Raw genomic sequence first — 24234 nt, 5'->3', positions numbered from 1 at the left:
AAAGTATTCTTTCTAGACCAAAGTGTCGTCGGGGGGGTTTTAATCCCTCGCACGATAGCCCTTCCGATTACTCTTATACATCCATCACACGTACGCCACACTCAGAGGACAGATAATCATTGTTGTTCCAAGGAGAGTCTCAGGAAGAAGGCACCCAAAACAACCAGAATGCGCACGATAAGCATGCAAGCATGCGCACAACAAGAAGAACATGTATGATAATCTCCAGCCGGCGCAGTCCGCACCAACGTGCCAAAAGGGGCACACACGTGCCAAAAGGGCAGGGACAACATACTTCCACATGAAAAAAAATGCATCCTCTCCTGAGGATGGGAGAAAAGAAAACAAAACGAGAAGACAGACAGGAGAAAAAGAAATCAAATGTGAACAACATGCACATGCAGATACGCAGGGCCAAAACAGTAGGATACATTAGTAACTCCGGACAACGGGGGAAAAGCCAAAGCAAAGGGGTGGAAAGAAAACAGACTGGGCCCACCCATAGAGGGAACCGCCATCTTTCAGGCGTGGGCCCCCGGAAAACAACCACCTCGCCCTGGTGCGAATCCAAGGCAAACCGACGCTACTGCGAAGACCGCGGCAGCTGAACTGGGTGACCAGTCATCTGACAGCACAGGAGTTGTCCGGAAAACCATCGCGCAGCCGATGGGGCTACGAAAACTCACAGAGACACACACAGAAAGAAAGAAACACGGACTGACGCAAACATCTCAGCAATACTAGGAGCCAAAATTCAGACAAGAAAAACCACAAGAAGGAATGGCAGAACAGCAACATTGAACAAGCCTACGGATACAGGGGCAGTCTATCCATGAGGACACCAGATAGCACACAAACAAATCGGTCACCAATACGCAAACAAAAATTAACATAGAAAAACCACAGGGCGCTACCCTGAATAACCACAGGCCTCTAACCTGAAAAACCCACAGGTCTCTAACCTGAAAAAACCCCACAGGGATTGAACCTGAATATCACGCGTGAAACACATCCGCTCACGAAACACAAAAAAAACACCGTCCTGAACCCTACTGGGACGCACAAAGGCCAGCCAGCAAAACACGGAAACCGAACACCCGCAAGGCGAACCGATACAAATAAGCGCTGGATCCCACCAGCCCACCAGGCAGACCGTGGCTCACCATGATCGGACGCCCCCCTAGGTGAAATGAAGAGACCCACGTGCCAAAACACAAATACCAAACAACACGCTCACAGAAATATTGCCACCCGGACCGTCAACGAGAATCTCAGAAGCATGTTACACCACTGGGCGTCAGCCTTTCCACATGAGCGGGACAACCAGGCGGAGCACTAAAACGCTCGACACAAAACATGAATACTAGTAAAACGAAAAGAAAGCACTTGTACTTGAAACTGGAAACGACGGAGTGCCACCACATCGAGTAAATCGATGGGGATATCTACCAAACTGAAACAAATCGAACGACACAGGATCGGAGCAGTCCGACGACACCGAAACGACGTGCACCAGTGCACAACACAGGGCGAGTAAGCAAACACGAGCAAAGCTACCCATGCTGACTACCATGATGACGTACCAAGCAACACGATGAGCATGCACGACAGCTAGGACAACAAACTTTCAAGTCAGAAGGTGTGAAACACAGTGCACACGACCACTCGAACAGCCAGAGGCCGGAGGGCGACAATGTACACTGGTTCAAAACACCGCACACACAACGTGGGCCACAATCATGTACTAACAGGAGCGAGGCTCGAACGAGGTACTCGTACACAAGAGAACAACCCGGGACTTCAATGCCACGAAGCGAAACAATTATTTTGAAAATCCCAAATCGAAGACTAGTACCAGGAGAACTACGTACAAGGTACCAAACATTACGCAGGGCAGACAAAGCATGCTCACCTGAGTAGGAGCTCCGAGGACAGGGTTGAGCAGATGGAGCAAAGCGGAGCCATGGCGAGGACGCGTGGAGAAGACAAGATTTGAAGCCACGGCGAAAACGAAAACGATCTCAGGGTCGTGGGAAACGATGCCACTAGCTGGGCGCCAATTGTCGTCGGGGGGTTTTAATCCCTCGCACGATAGCCCTTCCGATTACTCTTATACATCCATCACACGTACGCCACACTCAGAGGACAGATAATCATTGTTGTTCCAAGGAGAGTCTCGGGAAGAAGGCACCCAAAACAACCAGAATGCGCACGATAAGCATGCAAGCATGCGCACAACAAGAAGAACATGTATGATAATCTCCAGCCGGCGCAGTCCGCACCAACGTGCCAAAAGGGGCACACACGTGCCAAAAGGGCAGGGACAACATAGTGGAGTAAGACGAAAATAATCTGTCCTCTGAGTGTGGCGTGCGTGTGATGTATAAGAGAGTAATCGGAAGGGCTATCGTGCGAGGATTAAAACCCCCCGACGACAAAAGAGTGGTATATTTGATAACATTTAATAACGATAGAAATTTTTACGATACTTCTCCAGACGTTTCGTTGTTCTGAACAACATCGTCAGTGGATAAAGAAAGATAAAGAATTCTTTATCCACTGACGATGTTGTTCAGAACAACGAAACGTCTGGAGAAGTATCGTAAAAATTTCTATCGTTATTAAATGTTATCAAATATACCACTCTTTGGTCTAGAAAGAATACTTTTTGATATTACAATGAGAGTGAATAATCAACGGCTTGTCCACCAACTCTTTCACCATCATTCCAAGCATATTGTGAGACAGTGGGCTCTTGACAAACCAGCACGGCATATCAGAGGGTACGACCTCACCTTTTCCAACTCGGGCGCGCTGAAACAGCCAATCTATCTGAGAATGCAGCTTGCTGGCGTACCGCTTCACAGTGGCAACCTGCTGCTCATCGTCGATAACGCCTTTGGACTGGAATCCCTTGCCGGTGAGACCACCACGGCTGTTCTTCGTGATGAAGTCAGTTGCGATGGAAATGCTCTCCTTTCCATCGACCGTGGAGAAGACCAAATCATCCTTCTTCAGGCGGACTTGCAGCTCACCACCTCGTAAACAGAAATCGCTGGATGCCAGGAGCCAGACGTATATCGTGAGCTTACGTGGCACGGGTGTTTCGCAGTGGCCACTCGTCAAGATGGCGGCAAATCCGAGAGTACAAAAATTTCGACTCTGGCTATGTGCGCGGCGGATGCGAATCTCGCACGTGCATGCAAAATCTAGCCTTCTGGAGATCTGGGTAGAGCAAGTGTGTTGGAACGACGACCTTTTCCGAGAGAGAATGTGGCTCTTTTCATCCCAACATTTTACTCGCCACGCTCTCCCTCCCAGCTTATTGGTACGAGTATCTGCTACCGAGTAGAAGTCTCCATCTTCACAGCAGGCCAGGCAAAATCGCAACGTTGAAATACTTTGCTCACTTGGTTTTTTGGTCCTTTTGAGGTGTTGATGTGGTTGTTGTGTACAACTCGAAGTGACAAACTTGAGACCCCCCGCCACAAAAAACTAAGGCGCGCCACAAAGTTTCGTTTGGCTGTTCAATGAAAGGACGTATGGAAGCAGGGATAAAAACTATCGTGGCTGCCGGCAAAACTCCTAGTAATGTAATAAACGGGGATGTGACTTTGGTAATTCCAAGGAGAATGTACGCACGGCCATTCCACAACGAAGACGAAATTACGAGCTCAAAAACACTCCGATTTTCAAACAAACGACACAGGAAAGAAGATATGGCCGCAGTGTTCCCGTGTGGCCTTCAAAACACCTAATTTTACTTCGATAGCGGCTGGTTCAGGGCAAATTCAGGCCCAATTCGACAGCGTCGTACCACTCAGATTCGCCCAAAACATGAGGAAATGTACGGTAGATCCGAATGCGTACGCATTTTGCGTACGGGGACGACTGGCCAGAGTTCATGCACTGCAAACACCCGTGGTGGGTCGTTGCTGGTGACAACGTCATTGAAGTATTCTTCGATTTTCGTCCAAACACCGTGGGAGATGTTCTTCTTATGCTCGTCCGCAGTCTCTTTTCCACTTCGATGCTTCTCTTTCAGTACCACGTTCAGCATTTTGTTGCTGGTGATGAACTCCCAGACATGGACAAGGTCGAAACTCCGGCCAATGTTGCTGAAGTGCCAGACGAGGGCTATTCGAGCGGCGATCAATTTGTTGCGTTTGTACTGACTGCCGTCCTGCTTCCGGACATCGGCGCAGTATTGCTCGAGGAGAGAGGCGAGTTCTTCAGCGGTAACCGTGCTGGCGTTGTATTGCAAGGCACTGTCTTCGAACTTCTTCCTGACATACTCGTGGAAAGAATTCACCCAAGTCGCCGTGGCAACAGCAGTTCTCTTGGATGTAGCATCCCTGAGCAATTTCCGCCTTTCCTCTTCACACTTGGAGGCGAATTGCGATTTTTCTTCAGGCTCCGAAGACTCGGCCATAGCACAGAGAAAATCACAACCTTCACTCACAACCTCACAATCAAACTGAGCGCTAGCCCTTCATGCCGTTGTGGGTGATACCGCAAAAATTGCACGAACGTTGCGCGCGCTTTTAGAAAGGAGCATATTTCTTAGACAACAAGGAAAGGCCGTGTTCTCCAAGGTCGTCACTTCCAGTTGGTCACATTGGTCATCGAAAAATCGGGCAAACTTTCATCTGGGCTGTATCCCAGGTACTCGTACTACATAAACCTTGGATACCCCTCAGTTTTAATAGCAGTGTTTATATTCCCATAAACACTGTGACATCGGTGTTTATTCTATACACAAATTCACACCGATATACCAAGCCGAAAGGTATGGGAAAGCAATTCCAAAACCAAATTTGTTCAAATCTAGAACGTGTTTAATAACTCAGAAGCTGTGACGAACTCCGACGTCGGGCCATGTTTAGAATGCAGGCTAAGAGCGGAGAGGTGGATAGATCAAACTATTAGAGTGTTGGAGGACTGGCCTCTTAGACGAAAACACACCTCTGCATTCAATTTTATGAGCGTTGGTTTTTTGCTTCCTCTTCAGTGACTCGCTATGCTGTGCAGATAATTTTTTTTCTTTCTTTCTTTGCGGCAGATCCTGTATGGTTTCTACGAGAGCTGCACGGAGCGGATATCCCTGAACACGCCGCAGTTCAAGGTAGGGACACCGCTGAGTGATGGGCAGCATGAACAGTACACACCGCCAATCAACAAAATACTTAGTGTGTAAACAATAATAATAATAATAATAATAAATTCAACGGGTTTGCGTACCGGGCAGGTCAAGAACAAGGAGTCGTACAACTCCCTGGTCAAGAACTACCTTTCCGCTTCCGTGGGACGCCACCACCCCATGATCAGGCGTCAGATGCGGCTCCTAAACGGTGGGGGAGGATAGATCAGATCCACCAACCAGAGGCCAAAGGCCTAAATCCCGTTTGCCACATCCACATGGATATGGCAAACAATAATAAGAGGATGAAAAAGTGTTTTTACTCCGAGTTTGACCCACTAAGCAATCATCAGAAAACAGCATTGATTCAATCCGGGGTACTGGTTTATGCACCCACAGAGCAAAAGTGTAAATGACAGCAGTCGTGAAAGATTGCATCATGGCGTAAGTTTAATAAAAGGTGCGGATACTCAGCGTGTATATATTTTAGCCTATGTACGGTCTGGGCCTTCTAGGACAGAAATTTGTTGTGGCTGAAATTTTGCTTGTAAGATACAGTACAGTATGACAGAGTATACAGGGGGGGGGGGGGGTGCTGGCTGAAATTGGAATGCGGTCGGAATGTGTTTTGGCCGTCGGAGGCTTATATGCGCTGAAAATGTGTACACTTCAGTAGCTTGTAATAATAATATTGTCAGTCTATAAACTTTCGGCCCATTCAAATTTCGGCCTCCCAGGGCTAAAACCCATTTCGGCCGCATCAAATTTTCGGCCTGTACTGCTGCCGCCTGTATACACTGTCACACTGAACTTCGCAACACAAAATTTCTGCCGCAACAAACAAACATGACCAGGCCGAAAAAAGCTGAAAATAAGTATGCACCGAATATTTGTTGACTTGCAGTACAGTCAGACCTCGTTTATCCGGATCCCTCGCCATCCGGAAGAAAACCGTTGGTTACCGATTTACAGCATATGCCATGCATGCATACAGTATGCGTGTTCGATAATCCGATTCCCTCGCTTATCCGGATATCTTGTGGGAAACGGATGCGCGCGGTTATGCGAGGTCTGACTGTAGTGTGCAACTGCCTGTGCTGTGTCTATCTACTGTGCCATAATGCTGCAACTATGGCAGAGTTGCACATCACAGTGTTTCACATCACGTGACATTGTGTAATACAGTATGCGGGCAAACAGGACAAAGTGATCAGAAGAGAGGTGTATAACCGTAGCAGGGTTACCTACAAACCTCTAACTGTCATGCTGAGAATGCAGTCAAAGAAAACATGCATCACAGTTCTATATTGGCGCCATGACGATCATGGCGCTGGGGTCTCTGTCACGTCTGTGACTCTTTCCAGCAGTCTTGGTGAATGTGCACTGCAGTTTGACTGTGTGTACGGTTTTGCCTCGTTACCTTTTGGCAGTTTAGTTTGTGTGTAAAACTATCGGTGCAAACGAGCAGCTCACCACATGCTCAGTTCATGTTTAATCTCACCACTGTGCAGGCATTGATGCGTGGCCTGGAGCTGGCGCAGTTCACCACTGAGCAGCTAATACAGCACTACTACTACCTGGACTTGGAAGAACAGGTACAGTACACAGTACACAGTACACACACTGATGCACGTACAATGTTTCAAAAGGCGTACATAGTGCACATGCACATACAGTGTTGGCAACTGAAATCCGACCCCCTGAGCGGTGGGTTCACATTCTTTGCGATGTGAGCGCACCGCTCGGGGGGTCGGATTTCAGTTGCCTTCAGTGTACAATGTTTGTAGGAAAAGGCGTACACAGTGCAAATGCACATGCATGTACAGTGTTGCATACGACACAGAGCGCCAAGCACCGATTTCATTGACCAGCACTGTACACACACGCACACACGCACACGCACACACACACACACACACACACACACACACACACACACACACACACAACACACACACTGTACTTGTACTTGTACTTGTTGCTCACGGCCAAAACTGGTCACATGAGTCCCCCCGGGAGAGGGGAGAGAGACTCAAAAGGAATCTTGGAAAGATGACTCAATTGGTTATTGAACCGCCCAACGGCCGACACCCCCTGAAATCCCCAAAACTCTGGGTGGACTTGAAAATGATCCCACTTACGGGCTCACCACACCTCAGTAAGTGGGTGAGGACAAGGTGCAGAAAAAGGATTGACGGCATCAGGTATCCGTCCCGGGATCCAACTGCAGTTACCCCTGCCCCCAGTGAAGGTAATATTTGCTACTAGTGTGAGTGGCTAAATCAGAGTGGATCTGATAAAAGCTTCACTAGCACCATTGATTACACAAGAGTTAATCTAGCCAGAAGCAGTCCATGGTTAACAGGTATGTATACTTCAAATAGAAAGTATATGAACCCTGGAACCAACAAAGGTGGCAGGTACAACATTACACCTTCAAGCAGATGAGCCTGTTGGCAACAGACCCAACACAATCAGGCATAAGTGTACCTACCAACCGAACACACACACACACACACACACACGCACACACACACACACCATTGGACCATTGGACGCCCATCGCCGGAGGCGATGACAGCGATGCTACAGCAGAAGCCATAGCAGCTTGTGCTGGGATTGCACCATTCAACAGCTTGCAAGGCTGAAGAATTGACCGCCACTATCCAGCCTGGTCTACACCACACAGCTATGAAGTGGCTTTTTCTGGCCAGTGAATCCCTACTTTTTGGTCTTTTCATTTTTTTCATTTTTTCCACACACACACATCACACCACATACTCCAGCATGCACTGGCTGTTGGTAACCACCCAGGAGAATGAAAGAAAAGTCAGGAGGAGTCTGAGAAAGAGAAGAAAGACGTGTGTGACCATAGTCGTCGGGAATCGAACCCGCAACCTATCGATTGGAAATCGCTGCACATACCACTGCACCATATGGGACACACACACACACACACACACACACACACACACACACACACACACACACACACAACAGAGGCGAAAGGCTGGGTAGCTGTAACTTTAAGTTGCACGCATTTCAGCGATCATCAGACAGCGGCATCTACTATTGAATCCTCTACTAAAAAATACAATAAAAACAATTCGACGGGTTCGCGTACCGGGCAGGTCAAGAGTCGTACAAATCCCTGGTCAAGAACCACCTTTCCGCGACCCCTCTACTAACAGTTAGCAGGCCCAGATAGTTGATGCTAATGTGCAAGGTAGTACGTATGTGTGAAGTGTAGACAATACATATTACATGTACCTGCATCGAAGGGCACAACGCAGAGTGAAACGACCGTGTAGTGTCTAGTCACCTTACAGTGACGTGTAGCAGCCGAATAATGCCGCTTACCTTCCTCCAAGACGTTTGAGACTAGACTTTTCCAGATTTATTGATTGGCTGTTGACAGAAATACCTCTGAAATGCTGCTGTGAACTTAATCTTTTATAAATAATGTATCCATAGAGATACACAGCCCAATATTCTTTTCAATGATGCCACTGTTCTTTGGTCGCTATGGTTGCACGGTCCTGGTCCTGTCTGTACCAGTTCTATATGAGGTCCTGCCTGGTTTGGGCAAATGGATCTGTCTCCGTGGCGCAATCGGTTAGCGCGTTCGGCTGTTAACCGAAAGGTTGGTGGTTCAAGCCCACCCGGGGACGGAATACTTCTTTTTTTTCTTTTCAGCAAAGTGACTTTTCATGACCCATGCAAGTATCAAGAGTACATAAACCAGAGTGTGCGCTCCTCATCTATACTGCAGAATACCGATCTCACGCCGACGTTTTTGTTTTTGTTTTTACCACCTGTACAATGAGCAGTGGTGCACAACAGAAATTACCTTGGTGATACGGTAAAATGACCATGTAAACCAGTGTGAGATGCTGCATGTGAGTCCCTGTGACCTAAGCGAAAAACGTCGCCGTTGGATGATTCCCCTGGAGCTGCTGCACACTCCGCGGTCTATGCACTCTTGCTAGTAGCCTTTGTTCCAGATTTGATCCCGGATTTTGTTTTCACTTCACACATTCCGTTTGCTGTTTAGAACCAGGTGAACAAGAGTGAAGCAACGATGGGCAAGTTTCAACTGCGAATGTGCCTGGAATATCGCCGCAACAAGCTCACGCTGGCTGTGAACGGTAATACTAGCTAATACGCGCACTTCAGTATAGAAAATATGAAAGCATGAAAGACGTTGTAACATGGGTAAATGTGGGCACACGTTATGCGATTGAGTCCACCAACTAAGCCAGATTTTGAACGGTCAGACGCGTGCAATCTAGCACAAAACTGACAAGGAGTGCTAAGGCTTTCCACGGACAGTTGGACAGTTGGAAGACTTGATCGCATAACTTGTGCCCACATGTTTCCATGTTACCAAGCCTTTCCTTGGCTCACCATCTGAGTTCTTAACAGCACGAAAGACTTCAGTATAAAGCGCATTAGATATACAGTCGTCCCTCTCTAGTCCGGCACTTTATAAACCAGCACCCTCGATTAACCAGCACAATTTTCAGTAGCCAAAATGTCCTCTTCATGCACATTGCAGCAGTAGATCAGATTTGTTAATCCAGCACCCTCCCTAATCCAGCAGATTTCCGTGGCACAAATGGTGCCGGATTATAGAGGGACCACTGTATCATAATTTTGAGGACTCTGCATTACACTATAGCAGTCATTTGACTATGTATACTATAGAGTACCTGAGCTAGATGATGCTGATGTTGATCTCCTCTGGAGGTACATTTACTGCAGCTTCATGGTATTTCGTCGCACTCATGCTCGTTCATTTACTTCGATATTGTCACTGCTGCGTCGGCCGTGGTCCACCACTCGCAGTGGAGTAGCTATCCCTCGAGTGCTGTGAAGAATCCAAGCTCGAAGAATGCAGTGGTGGGAATTGCGGATTGGCTGGTGGAGTGCTGGAACAAGTCGTTGTTCAGTGGAGTGGACGAGCGAGTGCGGAGAGGAAGGTCGCAATGGCGGAATGGTGGGAATTGAAACTTCAATCTTTCGTCGTCATGAGTGCACTGGTCAAGCGTTGCGGAAGTCTGTCGGATTTGTGAGGCATTGCCCTGCCGCTTACATCGTCAACGTGGAAGAACTGCTAGTGGAGTCCTGGTGGGATTTCGGATGCCCACACTCCTTTTGCTTGGACAGTGTTTTTTCGTGGCGTGAAATATTTGAATTTTTTTTCTTTCCTGTTCATTTTCAGTCGTTGTCACTGTAGCTGTCAGGTTGTTGTTACAGTACTCGAACATGATTGTACAGCAGTCGTCCGTTCTACTCCATTGTTTCATCTGTTTTGCCAGTTCTGCTAGCTGATTCTCTTTATTTGCCACTGCCCCTCATAGTGCTCATGCTTGGGTGGAGGGCGGCGTGACCCGTTTAGGGTAGCTGTATCATAGTAGTAGTAGTAGTGTGTGTGTGTGTGTGTGTGCGTGTGTGTGTGTATGCATGTGTGTGTGTGTGTGTGTGTGTGTGTGTGTGTGTGTGTGTGTGTGTGTGTGTGTGTGTGTGTGTGTGTGTGTGTGTGTGTGTGTGTGTGTGTGTGTGTGTGTGTGCATGTGTGTGCATGTGTGTGTATGTGTGCATGTGTGTGTATGTGTGTCTGTGTGTGTCTGTGTGTGTGTGTGTGTGTGTGTGTGTGTGTGTGTGTGTGTGTGTCTGTGTGTCTGTGTGTGTGTGTGTGTGTGTGTGTGTGTGTGTGTGTGTGTGTGTGTGTGTGTGTGTCTGTGTGTGTGTGTGCGCGTGCATGCATATGCGTGCATGCATGCATGTGTGTGTGTATGTGTCTGTCTGTGTGTCTGTGTACGTGTGTACGTGTGGTGTGTGTTTGTGTACGTGTGTATAGTGATGGACTGCTCTGGTGTCAACGTTCTCGACAAAGTCTGTAAGTAGAAAGGCACTATAGTGCAACTCACTTAGAACGTACTCTGATAAGAGATACTCAGTCTCTTGCTTAGTTGTAGTTGTTGTTGACTTTTATTGTACTTCCCCAAATTACACAGGCATGATTGCCTTCTCACTGTACCATAGGTCCGGTTCTCACAGAAAGATGAAGGAATTGGTATGAGGAAATGTGTAGAAATAAAGACATGCAAGCAGTATAATTAGTTTAAAGTATCATAGTATAGAAATGATTGTTATGTGTGTATGCTGACACTCAATTTGAGTGAATTATTTCTTGGCACAGACATTGTCCCGAGCACGGATGCACAGGTGTATTGACTCATACTGAAGTATACTGGGATTAGAACTAATAATTATAAAATCTGTCAAGGTGACCACTCGGATAAGGTGACCACCTGTCCCCGCTGCAACCAGGACCAAGGGATGCTATTTCCAGTCAAATCACCCTGGATAAGGAGACCACCAGTGACCTGGTAACAGAGACCACATTTTGAAGGTCCCTTGAGCGGTCGCCTTAGATAGGTTTCACTGTACCCCCCCCCCCCCCCCTCATGTACTAAATACACTATCCTACTGTTCATGCAGAGGCATGGCTGATCCCCATAGGGGGTGCACGGCGGCTGTGTCTGTATAGGATTGCTGGTACAACAATAATAAGAGGACGAAAAAAAGTGCTTTTACTCCGAGTTTCACGCACTAAGCGATCTCAGGAGACAGTAATGAGTAAATCCAGATACTGGTTTATATACAGGATGGCTGGTGCATGTCATTTATGGTCATTATGTGCATGCTGAACCTACAGTCCGTTTCAAAAAGATTAGCAATCCTGGCGATCGCCCGGGGAGTTTGCCGTCTTACCGTGTGAGCGCTCGAGCGCTGCCTGGAAAAACTCACTGTGAACTCGAAGAAATATTCCGCGCGAAAGCATGAAAAATGACAACTCACGTCGATATTACAACAAACGAGTTCTTCCTCGTACGATCGTATTGATATGGAGTCAGAGAGGACATGTCGAAAGTGTGGTAAATGTTGACGAGCGGCATGGGTCTCCAAATCGTTTCTTTGAGCTGCGATGCAATTATTTACTCTCACCATGCGACGAAAACGACATCAACATAGACATAAACTCATTCCCAACGCTTGGCAAAGCTATCCGTGTGACTTCGACGACATTTTGAGAAAAGCAGACGCCTGTGAAAGCTGATAGAAGACGGCGTTGACTGCTAAATTCAAATAAATTGGCGATCTAGAAATACTAAAATAATTCTCAAAAAGAAATCGATCGATCGATGTGCCGGTGTATTCAACACGTAGCTACAGCGCAATGACTTCCGTATTCACTCACACCCTTTCGGCGTTGTGGGTGTGTTCACATGGCGTGAGCCAGTCAAGTGCCAGTCAGTTCGGCAGGAAGCCCGAGCTCCAACAACAAGTCGTTTGCTGCAGCCACCTTCAAGGCTTTGTCTTGTACCAGCTTGATCACCAAAACAATGAAAAAAAGTTGGATTTGAATATAGGTTGGGATTTGAACTCACAACCTCATGGTCAGCAGACAGCATTCATAACCACAAGGCCAAAAGGAAGAGATAAATCGTGGGTTTTGATAAAAACTCGATACTGGCTTCCAGGGCAAATTGTAAACCATGGGAAAAGGCCCGAAACCTGGTCGAAATTCTAACTCCTTAACGGCTGGTCCAATTGTTCCGAAACCTTCACGGAACAATTTGCCGTGCCCTAACAAGCCCTTTTATGTATTTTTTTGTCCAAATTTCCCTTATCTTCATACTTTTTAAGACCAAAACCTGATTGCTAATCTTTTTGAAACGGACTATAGGTCGAAATTTGGGGAGGGGGTAATCAAGACATCAAAAAAGTACATTCTCCATCATAATTCTCTGCCATTGTAAAATGGAGAGCTAGATGGATGCTATTTCAACGCTCAAAGATTTCTAAGGCAAATCTCTGGTTGTGGATTGCTCATATGTGTCATCCACTTAACAGAACTGTTTTGCATTCTTGCCAGATCGATCATGCGCCCTACCAAAAATGCCCAAAAACGTTGCTCGTTTGGAACATTTGGGGGGTTTCCGGGCAACGGGAAACCCCCCTGCGTACGTGCCTGAGAAGTCCATGCCTATCAGGAATCGTCTTCTCAAAGAATCCAACAAAGATACTTCAGTTTAGCTAGCAGCAGACCAAGGGGTGAACCCAAAGTTACTCTGACCCTCTGTGCACACATGCGTGTATTGCCAGTAAAACTGAACTGCTGGTCTGATGTGGCTTTGAAAAGCAGTTTCCTGAAAAGATCCGGGGGTGTTTCGGGGGGGGGGGGTGTTTCCGGGGGGGGGGGGGGGATATTTCATCATCGTGGTATAGTAATTGTATGCAAATATCTACTACTAAGTTGTTTTCTTTACTCAATCTGCGGACATAACTGTTTCGTCCTTTGTGGACTCGTCAGCGCAGCACAGAGGAAATGAGGCCGAACCTGGTTGCAATGAAAAATAAATTGTCCAAAGCCAGATTTAAACCAGGCGCGAACGTACCTTGCCAGAGTGCTCAAACTGATAAGTCAGTTTTCTTTATAGGTACATTGGCAAAAAAAGTCTGACTTCATTGAATGAGCACAGGGATTCAGAGTTCCCTGTCTGTTGCTGACAAAACTCCCTTACATCATCCACGAACTCGAAGGTATCCTTGGTTGTGTGGGTGGAATATTTGTTCAGGACTGGCTGTAGCAATTCGGCTAGCCACCTGGCCATTTCATGTTGGGGCGCATTTCTCATCGACATGATAGGTCTAAGTGGCACGTCTTTCTTGTGTACTTTTGGTACACCGTAAAGGACTGGTCTGCACAAGCCAACGGGTCGGATTCGGCCATAGTCAATGTTGAGTATCTTGCCAGCCGTTTTATATCGTAACAGGTATGCCTATGAGGCACGTTCATAACGGAAAGTACGGTCATGCGTGTCCGTTGGTCCCGGGAGTTGAAACTTCGAGGTATCAGGCCGGCAGAAGACCATTCACCTTGTCAATGTCTTCACTACGCTGCGTTAGCACCACTCCATTCCTAATTGCCTGGCCTGCTGACTCTAAAATGCTCATCACTCCTTATTCTTGTGATGGCTCCCGTATGTTAGTCGTGGAGTGGAGTGGACATTCGCTTTATCTACTGAACTGTTGGTAAATGATATGGCAAGGTTTGCTGATGCTGCCTGGCACGTGTCCTTCTTAGCTTCATTCACAGACACGAAACAATCCAATTGGTTACCCGTTAGTTCGAAATTCGGCTTGCACAAGCTCCTTGTCAACCTTGGAACTAGGGGGAGGGAGGGAATTCAGTTGAGCCCTTCTCGTGACGCACCTACTTCCAACGTAGTACGTACATCATCAAATTTACTGCTGATCTGGCAATGCAGTCTGGATGAGGTTTCGTTGATGAGCCGGGCAAACCTGAAGCTATCCAGCACACTGAGACTCTGATTGACGTCATGAAGGGCAGGGCGGTACTCCAATGGAAAGTACTCCAAGTTAGCGGTAGTCTTCTCCGATTCGTCCTTGATGAAAGCGCGTTCAATCATCCATCTTTTCTTCGCCTTGACCATCCATACCTGCATCTTGATGGAGCGGAGCACAACTCCACACGCAGGGAAGTTCCGTAGAAAGCTGGTACTCTCGCAACCACGGATGATCCGGCCCTTGTACTTCAAACCATAATTCACATCCTGAAATTAGTCGATGGTCCAGTCGCAGTTTAAAGCATTTGAACAGAAATATAGGCAAACAAGCTCATTCCCATGTACCCAATAATGAAAAAGGGCGAAATGCTTCTGGTATAATGAAATTAACAAACCCTGTTGTTGTGTGTCAGTAACGCTATGTCTGTCTGTCTGAAAATACGAATCTTCCGGCCTGGGAGAGTGCTCAACATTCACGCGAATAGAGCCCTAAGGGCATGGAGCTACTAGTTGCAACAAAAATATGTGTGTGTGTATGCGCGCGTGTGTGTGTGTGTGTGTGTGTGTGTGTCTGTGTGCGTGTGCGCGCGTGTGCGTGTGCGTGTGTGTGTGTGTGTGTGTGTGTGTGTGTGTGTGTGTGTGTGTGTGTGTGTGTGTGCGTGTGCGTGCGTACATGTGTGTGTGTGTGTGTTTTTGTGTGTACATCTGTATGTTGTTCATACAGCCGGCTCTGGAGATGTATGTCTACGAATGGAGCTTTGCCCACGTCACATGTTTGCTGACTCCGTATCAGTTTTCTCCGCCAGGATCAACAGCAAGTCTAATCAGAAATTCGACATGAAAATTGCATTGTAAGAACACAGACATGGCATTGATATTCTCTTGGGTGACCACCATAATGCGCCGTGTGCGATAAACGTGATGCGCTCATCAGCACAAAAGGTGCACGTGTCAGCGATACAATGCCGGGACCAGTGCAGGAAGTGTGTGCAAAGCGGGTGACTACAACAGTTTCAAAAAGCACAGCAGTGTCTGCCATTGCTCAACAGCAGTGTCTGCCATTGCTCAACAGCAGTGTCTACCATTGCTCAACAGCAATGTCTACCATTGCTCAACAGCAATGTCTACCATTGCTCAACAGCAATGTCTACCATTGCTCAACAGCAGTGTCTACCATTGCTCAACAGCAGTGTCTACCATTGCTCAACAGCAGTGTCTACCATTGCTCAACAGCAGTGTCTACCATTGCTCAACAGCAGTGTCTACCATTGCTCAACAGCATGCACTACACAAGGATAGTGAAGCACCATTGATCAGCCCCTCCTGAAGCTCTGTTGTTTCCTTGTGATGTGTGTGTGTGTGTGTGTGTGTGTGTGTGTGTGTGTGTGTGTGTGTGTGTGTGTGTGTGTGTGTGTGTGTGTGTGTGTGTGTGTGTGTGTGTGTGTGTGTGTGTGACAGTGTGTGTGTGTGTGTGTGTGTGTGTGTGTGTGTGTGTGTGTATGTATGTGTGTGTGACAGTGTGTGTGTGTGTGTGTGTGTGTGTGTATGTGTGTGTGTGTGTGTGTGTGTGTGTGTGTGTGTGTGTGTGTGTGTGTGTGTGTGTGTGTGTGTGTGTCACTTCAAACAGCTGTGTGGTGGATACCAGGCTAAAAATAGTGGCGGTCAATTCATCAGCCTTGCAAGCTGTTGAATGGTGTAATACCAGCACAAGTTGCTATGTCTAACATAGCTGTTCGCTATCATCGCTTCCGCAATGGGCATGTCTGAGGTGTGTGTGTGTGTGTGTGTGTGTGTGCGTGTGTGTGTGGGGGGGGGGGGGTGCGTGCGTGTGTTGGTGATGACGGCATATCTAATCTTATTTATAGGTTTGATGGTTAACTTTGATTGACGTTAGAATACGTGGTCTTACAGTATATTTGAATTTGAATTCTTTATTCTCGTATGTTTGTGTTGTTGTGCTGCTGAGGGGACTAAAGGCTGAGTCACAATGCAACTTTTTTTGTGACGCGACATGCGACTTGCAACACCTGCGATGAGCTGCGACCGCGACATGCTATTCACAATATTTTATGTTTTTGCGACGTCCCTATGCAGTGCATGTACAGCACTGGCGACAGAAATCCAACCCCCAGGGCGGAGCGCCGCGCCGGCAAGGGGGTTGGATCTCAGTTGCCAGCGCTGTACTATGCACGTGCAGTGCATGTGCATCCAGAGTAGAAACCGTACGCCATTAATTTTGTGTATGTCACACGTTGCACGTCGCAAACGTTCAACTTCTGCCGCGACAGGTAGCTTGCAAGGTCGTATTGGGAATCGGCCTTTACTCTTGCTCTGCTCCTGTCTCTCACTATCTGAATATCATAGCCCTGTACCGGAGGGTCCCACGCCGTCCATGCAGAACGGCGTGCTGCATGTGACCTTGATTCACCGCGAGTGGTTTGGTATCTACGAGACGGCCATAGCCCAGGCTGTAGTGCCGCTACACACCATACAGCGACCAATACCTGGTGAGTGACAGTGGGAGTGCGCTGCCATGATCTGGGCTGCTGGTGATACTGGCAACTGTACACTCTTTGTATAGCTTAGCCGGGGTTTTTTATACGTGATCTAGACAGAACAACAAGGACAATCAAGGCTTGTTTGCTGCTATTTTTAAAAAGTGTTATGCTCACGCAATCATCAGGCAACGTGAAGATGGGGTGCCGACCATGCCGATATATAAGCCAGGAGAGGGTGGGTCTTGTAGCGCTGTATAAAAAGCTGTGTGAGAACGTGGGAGAGGGGGGGGGGGGGGGGAGGGGGGGCTGTATAGGTTTCAGGGCTAGCGGTGTTATTTTAGACAGGAGACTGTGTGCGGCATCCTGTGTATACGTGGTCTATATTTCTCCAGAGAGCGGAGTCCTCCGGCTCGATAGAGTGCTCAATGCGGAAGCAGAGCAGTAACACACGAGTCACAGAGTAAATAATTATAGAGTCTGGTCTATATTTCTCCATATACACTCTGTCCCTTTTTATATCTATGTCTATACGTCTTCATAATAGTTCGTATGCACCGTCCCTAGTAGTAGTTCTGCTGCCTTTGGCCCGACCTCTGAGTCAGTTTCTGTGCTAACCAGTGTATATTGACTTCCTTGTTGATGGTGGAGTTGTGTGCGGGTGCATTATATGAACTGAGGTTCAGAAAAAATGTTTAAAAATGACATTTTTACCCTGCCCAGGTGGTCCAGATCTTATCCAGCCCAGTGACCGACCTGCAATGGTGCACCTGATGTGTCCCACAGCACATCGATGCGTTGTACAGGTAAGATTACACAGTGCGGTGTGGTGGGATGCTGTGCAGTGTGGTGTGATGCTGTGCGGTGTGATGTGGTGTGATGTGATGATGTGCAGTGTGGTGTGATGCTGTGCGGTGTGGTGCGATGCTATCCTATGCAGTGTCATGTGGTGTGATGCTGTGCGGTGTGGTGTGATGCTGTGCAGTGCAGCAGCCTTGGTGGTTCCAAACTCCACTCCACCCCTGCATCTATGGGTCGCAAGATATCGACCGTGCCAGTTCCCCTGTCCACATGCCATCTTGCTACACAAATTCAATACAGTCCCATTGCAAAGGTGCGAAACTGCTCTGTCGTTATATTTTTTTAAGCGTATACGCGCGTGTGTGTGTGCGTGTGTGTGTGTGTGCGTGTGCGTGTGCGTGTGCGTGTGTGTGTGCGTGTACACGATCACTATCATGTAATGGCAGGTTCTTCAAAATCGTGCCAAGAGCGAGAAGCTGGCGCAGGACTTTATGACTTGGCACACAAAGAAGAGTCCACGCGGCAATGATAGCAAGACGACCAGCAGCAGCAGCCGGAGCAGCGACTCACACAGCCTTGATGTCACACAGGACGAATACGACTTGTTTCTGTAGTCTGTCTGTAGCGACTCACACATGCAGCCTTGATGTCACACAGAACGAATACGACTTGTTTCTGTACGGTCTGTCTGTAGCGACTCACACATGCAGCCTTGATGTCGCACAGGACGAATACGACTTGTTTCTGTAGTCACTGCGCTGGTGGAGAATTCTATAGGAGTGCTGTACGAGTTGCTTTCGTTCTCCTCCTGAGTCCATCGCTCTGACCAGATGTCCGATGTGAATTTGATCAGCTGTGCTCTACTATCCAAGCTCATCCCATTACACACCGGCTGAAATAATCGCAATAAATTGGCTGGAATCATGACAAACTTTCTAGAATTATGATAGACCTGTTGGAATTATGATAAACCTGCTGGAATTGGATAAACCAGGATAAATCTAACATTACAGTTTGGATAATCTATCATCTAAGGACACTGAGTTGAATTCTGTCCGTCCTTGTCATTAGACGATGGGCTTCATCCAACAATTCATGTAACGTCATGCTGCTGCCGCTCGTCCAGAGACGGAGGAGTGAGCGCGTGCTAGTTAGTATACGTTGCTCTCACCCGTTTTTTTTGTGAATTGTCAAGAGTGCTTTTAAAAAGTTCTAACGTATACCGACGTAGACGTACATGTATGATAACAGTGACAGTGCCCCGCTAATTTACTGTAATGCGACTCTTTGCTTTTCGTCTGGTAACGAAAATTTAATGATTGATTCGATATCAGTCTGTTATCTTGCGGCCGGGTGTGAATGCTAGTGCAGTGCACATACCTGTACTGGTGTACAGCTAGTGATGACCCCCTCCTCCTCCTTGTGGATACACCACACCCACGCCCACACCCACGCATACACACACACACACACACACACACACATATGACCTTACTACAACCTTCCGTGGTTGGCAGAGCCCCGGTCCGAAGGTTGTAGTAAGGTCACTGTTTCCGAACACAGTGTCCTCCACCTTGTTTCATGCTGTCAATCTAACAATATGCGAGTGAACTTTAACAAAGTGTATCCAATACTGGTTTTGAACCAGTGTTAGGTTTTGAACCAGTGTTAGGTTTTGAACCAGTGTTAGGTTTTGAACCAGTGTTAGGTTTTGAACCAGTGTTAGGTTTTGAACCAGTGTTAGGTTTTGAACCAGTGTTAGGTTTTGAACCAGTGTTAGGTTATAACCAGTGTTAGGTTATAATAGAGTCTACAGGTAGGAGTACACATCTGGTTTACACCGCAGCCCCGCCGGGGACACAGAGCTGAGAGCTCATCAGAATACACATGACTGCAGAGTGGCCAAGACAGTCACCTAGAAAAACAGCCAATTGACAACTACCGGTATAGGTAGTGTACTGGAATTGCAAAACCCAGATCGAGCCAGTGGACATAACGTTACGAACAACCGCAGCCAGTGGACATACAAACAACCACAGCCATGACAAGTTGATAGCAACGATATGCCAGACTCTGGATGCGCTGGCACGGAAGTAGCCTTCGGATACGTAGACACCCACACACATACATGCGCACACAGACACGCGCGCGCACGCACGCACACAACACACCATGTACCATGTATACGCCCGTCGCAAGAGAAGCACGCAAATCTGCAAATGCACTGGATGTGCATCCACAGATTTTCTCTTTACAGCAACGATAGCGGATCTGATTCAGATTGAAACAGATCAAGACAAGCGCCAGATAACTGTCTAATCCACACAACTGGCGAAGCCATGTGAATCGACCCCCCAATGCACACCTGGTCTACACCACACGGAGTACATCGGAATAGGACGGCCAAGACACAACACACACACACACACACATGCGCCCCCCCCCCCCCCCATACACATACATGTGTACACAGACACACAGACACGCGTGCACGCACACACACACACACACACACAACACACACACATGCGCCCCCCATACACACACACACACACACACACAACATCCATTCCAACATTCTCGAATCCAGGGATAAACAATACGATATAGACACTACGTGAACTATGCTGACCAGCAGCAAACGCACACAAATTCTAAAAAAAGGTAAAAAAGCGAGAGTGCAGTAGCAACAACAACAACAACGACGATGACCATCCCAAGAAGTAAACGCGTCGAAATTCAGCAGGCAAGCAGGCCAATGGGCCACTCGGCACACACACACACATACACGCGCACACACACGCGCGCGCGCACGCACACTGTAAAAGCAACTGTAGCTCAACGGCAGAAAATAAAATACATCGGCGTTCGCAAAGCGACGACAGCAAAACACAGAGGTAGAAAAGCCAAGACCGGCGATATCTTGCAGGGCGCAACGACGGGAAGCTCAGGGGCAGCTAGCTACTGTGAGCGTGTGATAGTGTGGCCAGGAAGGTGTCGATACTATTCGCATCGAAATTAGGGGCATGATGGCCGTGATATATTGCATACGTGAAAGATTATTCGACGGCGACGCAAGCAGACTTTTAGGTTATGCTGGTATTAAGAGTAGTATTTTGTTCATGCAAAGTTACTAGTATGGCTTCTTCAAAATCATGCTCTGTGCATTGCACCTAGGAGTGAACGAATGGGTTCGGATAAAAACGGACTATGTATTAAAGGAGGAATATATCGGCGCGGGTGGCGCAGGGCCAGACGAGCGCCGACTGTGGTTAAACAAAACAACAACAGGAGAAGCGCTCAGCACTTCGACTGCATGGTTGCATAGAGGGTATTGACTGGCTGGCCGGAGCGATGTGAAGTAGCGGCATGAGTGCGTGCCGTGGGAAACTTGGCACATTTGCTGTGATAAGCGCACGGACTGGTAGGAAAGCATCAGGAAAGACATGCCACTTTAAAACATACATGTCTGTTGGTTAGTGGGACAGGTAGGAGATGAAAAAACGCTAAGAGGGCGATCGAAACGGAAGAGCAGATACCGAAATGTATACGGAACCTGTGGCTGAATTGGGAGTTGTCATACCGCCTGATTTATTTCTGACGATGACAAACGATGCACTATTCTGGTAATGGGATGCTGGATTCTTCCCTGTGCTGGCTAGTGATTTCTGAACAGCAGAGGAAACGGCAGCCAAATGTCCACACACCACACATGCATGCACACACGTATACACACACACATGCATGCACGCACACATATGCAGGCATGCACGCACACACATGCATGCACGCACACATATGCAGGCATGCACGCACACACATGCATGCACACATATGCATGCACGTACACACTCACACATACACACATGTACACACATGTACACACACGCGCGCGCGCACAGAGGGTGAGAATGGAGACAGATTCCAACAATAGAGAGGTTCCGGGGTACGATTTTCCGTGCCAAAATCCGTATGGGCGCTACGGATTTTTTCCAGGCGTGCTCCATACGATTTTTCGGCACGAGAATCCGTGTGGACTGGCTTTCATACGAACCATGCTTCGTATGGAGATTTTGCGTCATCGGGTGCAGAAAGATTTTTCGCGTACAAATTTGGTACGAGAAACATCGATTTTTCGCGGGAAGTTTTGATTTCGGTACAAATTTTCAAAATAAAAAGGCATAGCGCGGGAATGTGACGTGTTTGCGATCGTAACCTAGGCAATGACGGCAAACACATAAGTTCCGTACCCCGGAACTTTTCACTGCTCGAAAACGACGTATAAAAAATCCGTAGAGCCTCCACGGATTTTGGCACGAAAAATCGTACTCCGGAACCTCCCTAATAAAAAATAGGCGCTTCCACAAAGTTTTTCAAGAGCAGGTCAAGCAAGTCCCAGCATTCAACACAGGCGAACAACCTTTGGAGAACCCTTAGCCCTTCCAGGACTGACTTCATCCAGGCAAACTGCTACATGCACTACGTATGCAAAGTGTGATCACTTCTGTCATATAACCATAAATTATGGGACAGCCATGTTGGTTCCAATTCCACTCAACCCCTGTATCTATGGGTCACATGATGTCGGCCATGTTGATTCCAACTCGGGTCAATCTATGGGTCACATGATGTCGGCCATGTTGGTTCCAACTCGGGTCAATCTATGGATCACATGATATCGGCCATGTTGGTTCCACGGTCCACATGCCATGATCACTCTCTGCACAAACTGTTGTCACATGACAAGCTGATGTGAGCTGCACCACTCTATAGTCTGTACATAACACTCATCAGCACACATACATACCTATCACGTGTCTGAAGCTGCATTAGCTACTTGACGACGGTGGCGGGCACCCTCACCGCTTTCCCTGCGGTCAGCGCCAACAGAGGCTTCATCACCACCATCACCTTGCTGCTGCTGTTTATGCTGCTGCTGCTGCTGGTCGCGGGGATCAAGAGGTGGATGGATAACACCGTCCGCGGGTGCTTGGATATGCGCAGTAGGGGCAGCAGCAGTAGCAGCAGCAGCTGGTTGCGGCTGCACCGGGGTGTACGGACCACCAGGAGCCGCCACAGGTTGTTGTACTAATTGCTGTTGCTGCTGCGGCTGATGATGGTGGTGATGATGAATATGCTGTTGCTGTTGTTGTTGCTGCTGTTGCTGCTGTTGCTGCTGCTGGTGTTGATGATTATGCTGTTGCTGCTGCTGCCCCACGACAAGCACTCTGCCCGCATCGTCCACGTCGTCGACTGTGGGTACAGCCACGCGCCGGGTCTCAACCACCAGAGAACCTGAGTACTGGTCATACACAGTTTGCCCGTTGGCCACAAACAGAATGCCAATCATGACAGGGTACGCGACAAACAGCACCGTCACCTTGATCAGGGAGCGAAAGAACGACCTGAGAAACGTAGCACAGAGAGAAAGAGAAAGAGAGAGACAGAGAGAGAGAGACAGAGAGAGACAGAGAGAGAGAGAGAGAGAGACAGAGACAGAGAGACAGAGACAGAGAGAGAGACACACACACAGAGAAAAATTCTTAGTCTACATAAAAAATCCTTTCCACTGGTCTTTGTTTGATGGAAATCGAACAAACAACAACAAAGTTAGCTCAAGTTGACTGCTTTGTTATGGAAATTTGGATTTGATTTTTCGCATCATGGATTGCGTCAAGATGAGTTCCGAGCGCCAATTCTTCACTGTTGACAAGGCGCTTGACCAAGCTCTGAACGGAATGGTTGAAGAGTTTGTCGCTGAGCCTGTCGAGATCGATAGTTCTGACGACGATGTCGATAATGTCGCTTCAGAGAGCGCGAGTGTCACCTCGCTCACTAAACTTTTTTTGTTTCGTGAAAATTATCGACAATGTCGGACGGCCCCTAACCTTATGAAGCCTAGGTTTCCACCCGGTACGACAAAGAACTCTCTTCGTTCACGGTTGATCATGCGTGAATCCTTGCAGTAGATGACAGACAGACCCACTAGCCTCTTGCCAATCGTGGCACCGCCGAAACCTTGCAGTCCATACGCTAGGAACAGAGTCTGAACGAACAGGTGAGACACATACACACATGCATACACACACGCAGATACATATACCGTAAATTCATGTATAAAAGCCGCACTTGAATAGAAACCGCAATTTTGGGCCCATCAAATCACACATAAGCCTGGTTTTAGTGTTGACATACATAGAAATACCTGTCTTGTATAGAAGCCTGTCTCATATAGAAGCCTGCAAAATTTCACCAAGAAAGTCGTAGAAGCCGCGGCTTTTATACAAGACTTTACGGTACATACATAGACAGTTGTGTAAAGTCCTCAGGCTGCGTGTAGTGCTCTATGTCCCGTGGACAGAGCCGGTAATACAACGATCACACAGCAATGTCTCAACCAAGTTCTTTTCCTTCGTTA

At 47.7% G+C, this 24234-nt stretch overlaps 2 protein-coding genes and 1 non-coding gene across 4 annotated transcripts in view; 2 read left to right on the top strand and 1 right to left on the bottom strand.

Moving 5' to 3' along the window:
- LOC135828206 (uncharacterized) overlaps positions 1 to 19157 on the top strand; it is a 63527-nt gene extending 44370 nt beyond the window's left edge. Inside the window, exons 28-35 of one of the 2 annotated variants that reach the window (XM_065340660.1) lie at positions 5063 to 5125; positions 6652 to 6735; positions 9195 to 9288; positions 11004 to 11042; positions 15245 to 15371; positions 16885 to 17027; positions 17748 to 17821; positions 18263 to 19157. In XM_065340660.1, coding sequence (XP_065196732.1) covers positions 5063 to 5125; positions 6652 to 6735; positions 9195 to 9288; positions 11004 to 11042; positions 15245 to 15371; positions 16885 to 17027; positions 17748 to 17821; positions 18263 to 18430 — 792 coding nt within the window. In that variant the 3' untranslated portion in view covers positions 18431 to 19157. Of the gene's footprint in view, positions 1 to 5062; positions 5126 to 6651; positions 6736 to 9194; positions 9289 to 11003; positions 11043 to 15244; positions 15372 to 16884; positions 17028 to 17738; positions 17822 to 18262 lie in introns of both variants that reach the window. The other variant, XM_065340659.1, reaches the window with a different exon arrangement.
- On the top strand, positions 8738 to 8811 carry Trnan-guu (transfer RNA asparagine (anticodon GUU)). The gene has a single exon. It is a non-coding gene; the product is annotated as a tRNA-Asn (tRNA).
- Positions 19158 to 20401: 1244 nt separating the features above from the next.
- LOC135828208 (uncharacterized) overlaps positions 20402 to 24234 on the bottom strand; it is an 8619-nt gene continuing 4786 nt past the window's right edge. The window contains exons 4-6 of the mRNA XM_065340663.1: positions 23705 to 23862; positions 22624 to 23221; positions 20402 to 21484 (exon numbers count right to left, since the gene is read on the bottom strand). Coding sequence (XP_065196735.1) covers positions 22627 to 23221; positions 23705 to 23862 — 753 coding nt within the window. The 3' untranslated portion in view covers positions 20402 to 21484; positions 22624 to 22626. The remainder of the gene's footprint in view (positions 21485 to 22623; positions 23222 to 23704; positions 23863 to 24234) is intronic.

This window comes from Sycon ciliatum, chromosome 12 (genome assembly GCF_964019385.1).
Source record: "Sycon ciliatum chromosome 12, ocSycCili1.1, whole genome shotgun sequence".
Classification (NCBI taxonomy): Eukaryota; Metazoa; Porifera; class Calcarea; order Leucosolenida; family Sycettidae; genus Sycon; species Sycon ciliatum.
Note: the sequence above shows the minus strand (reverse complement) of the source record. Positions and strands in the feature narration are given on the sequence as shown.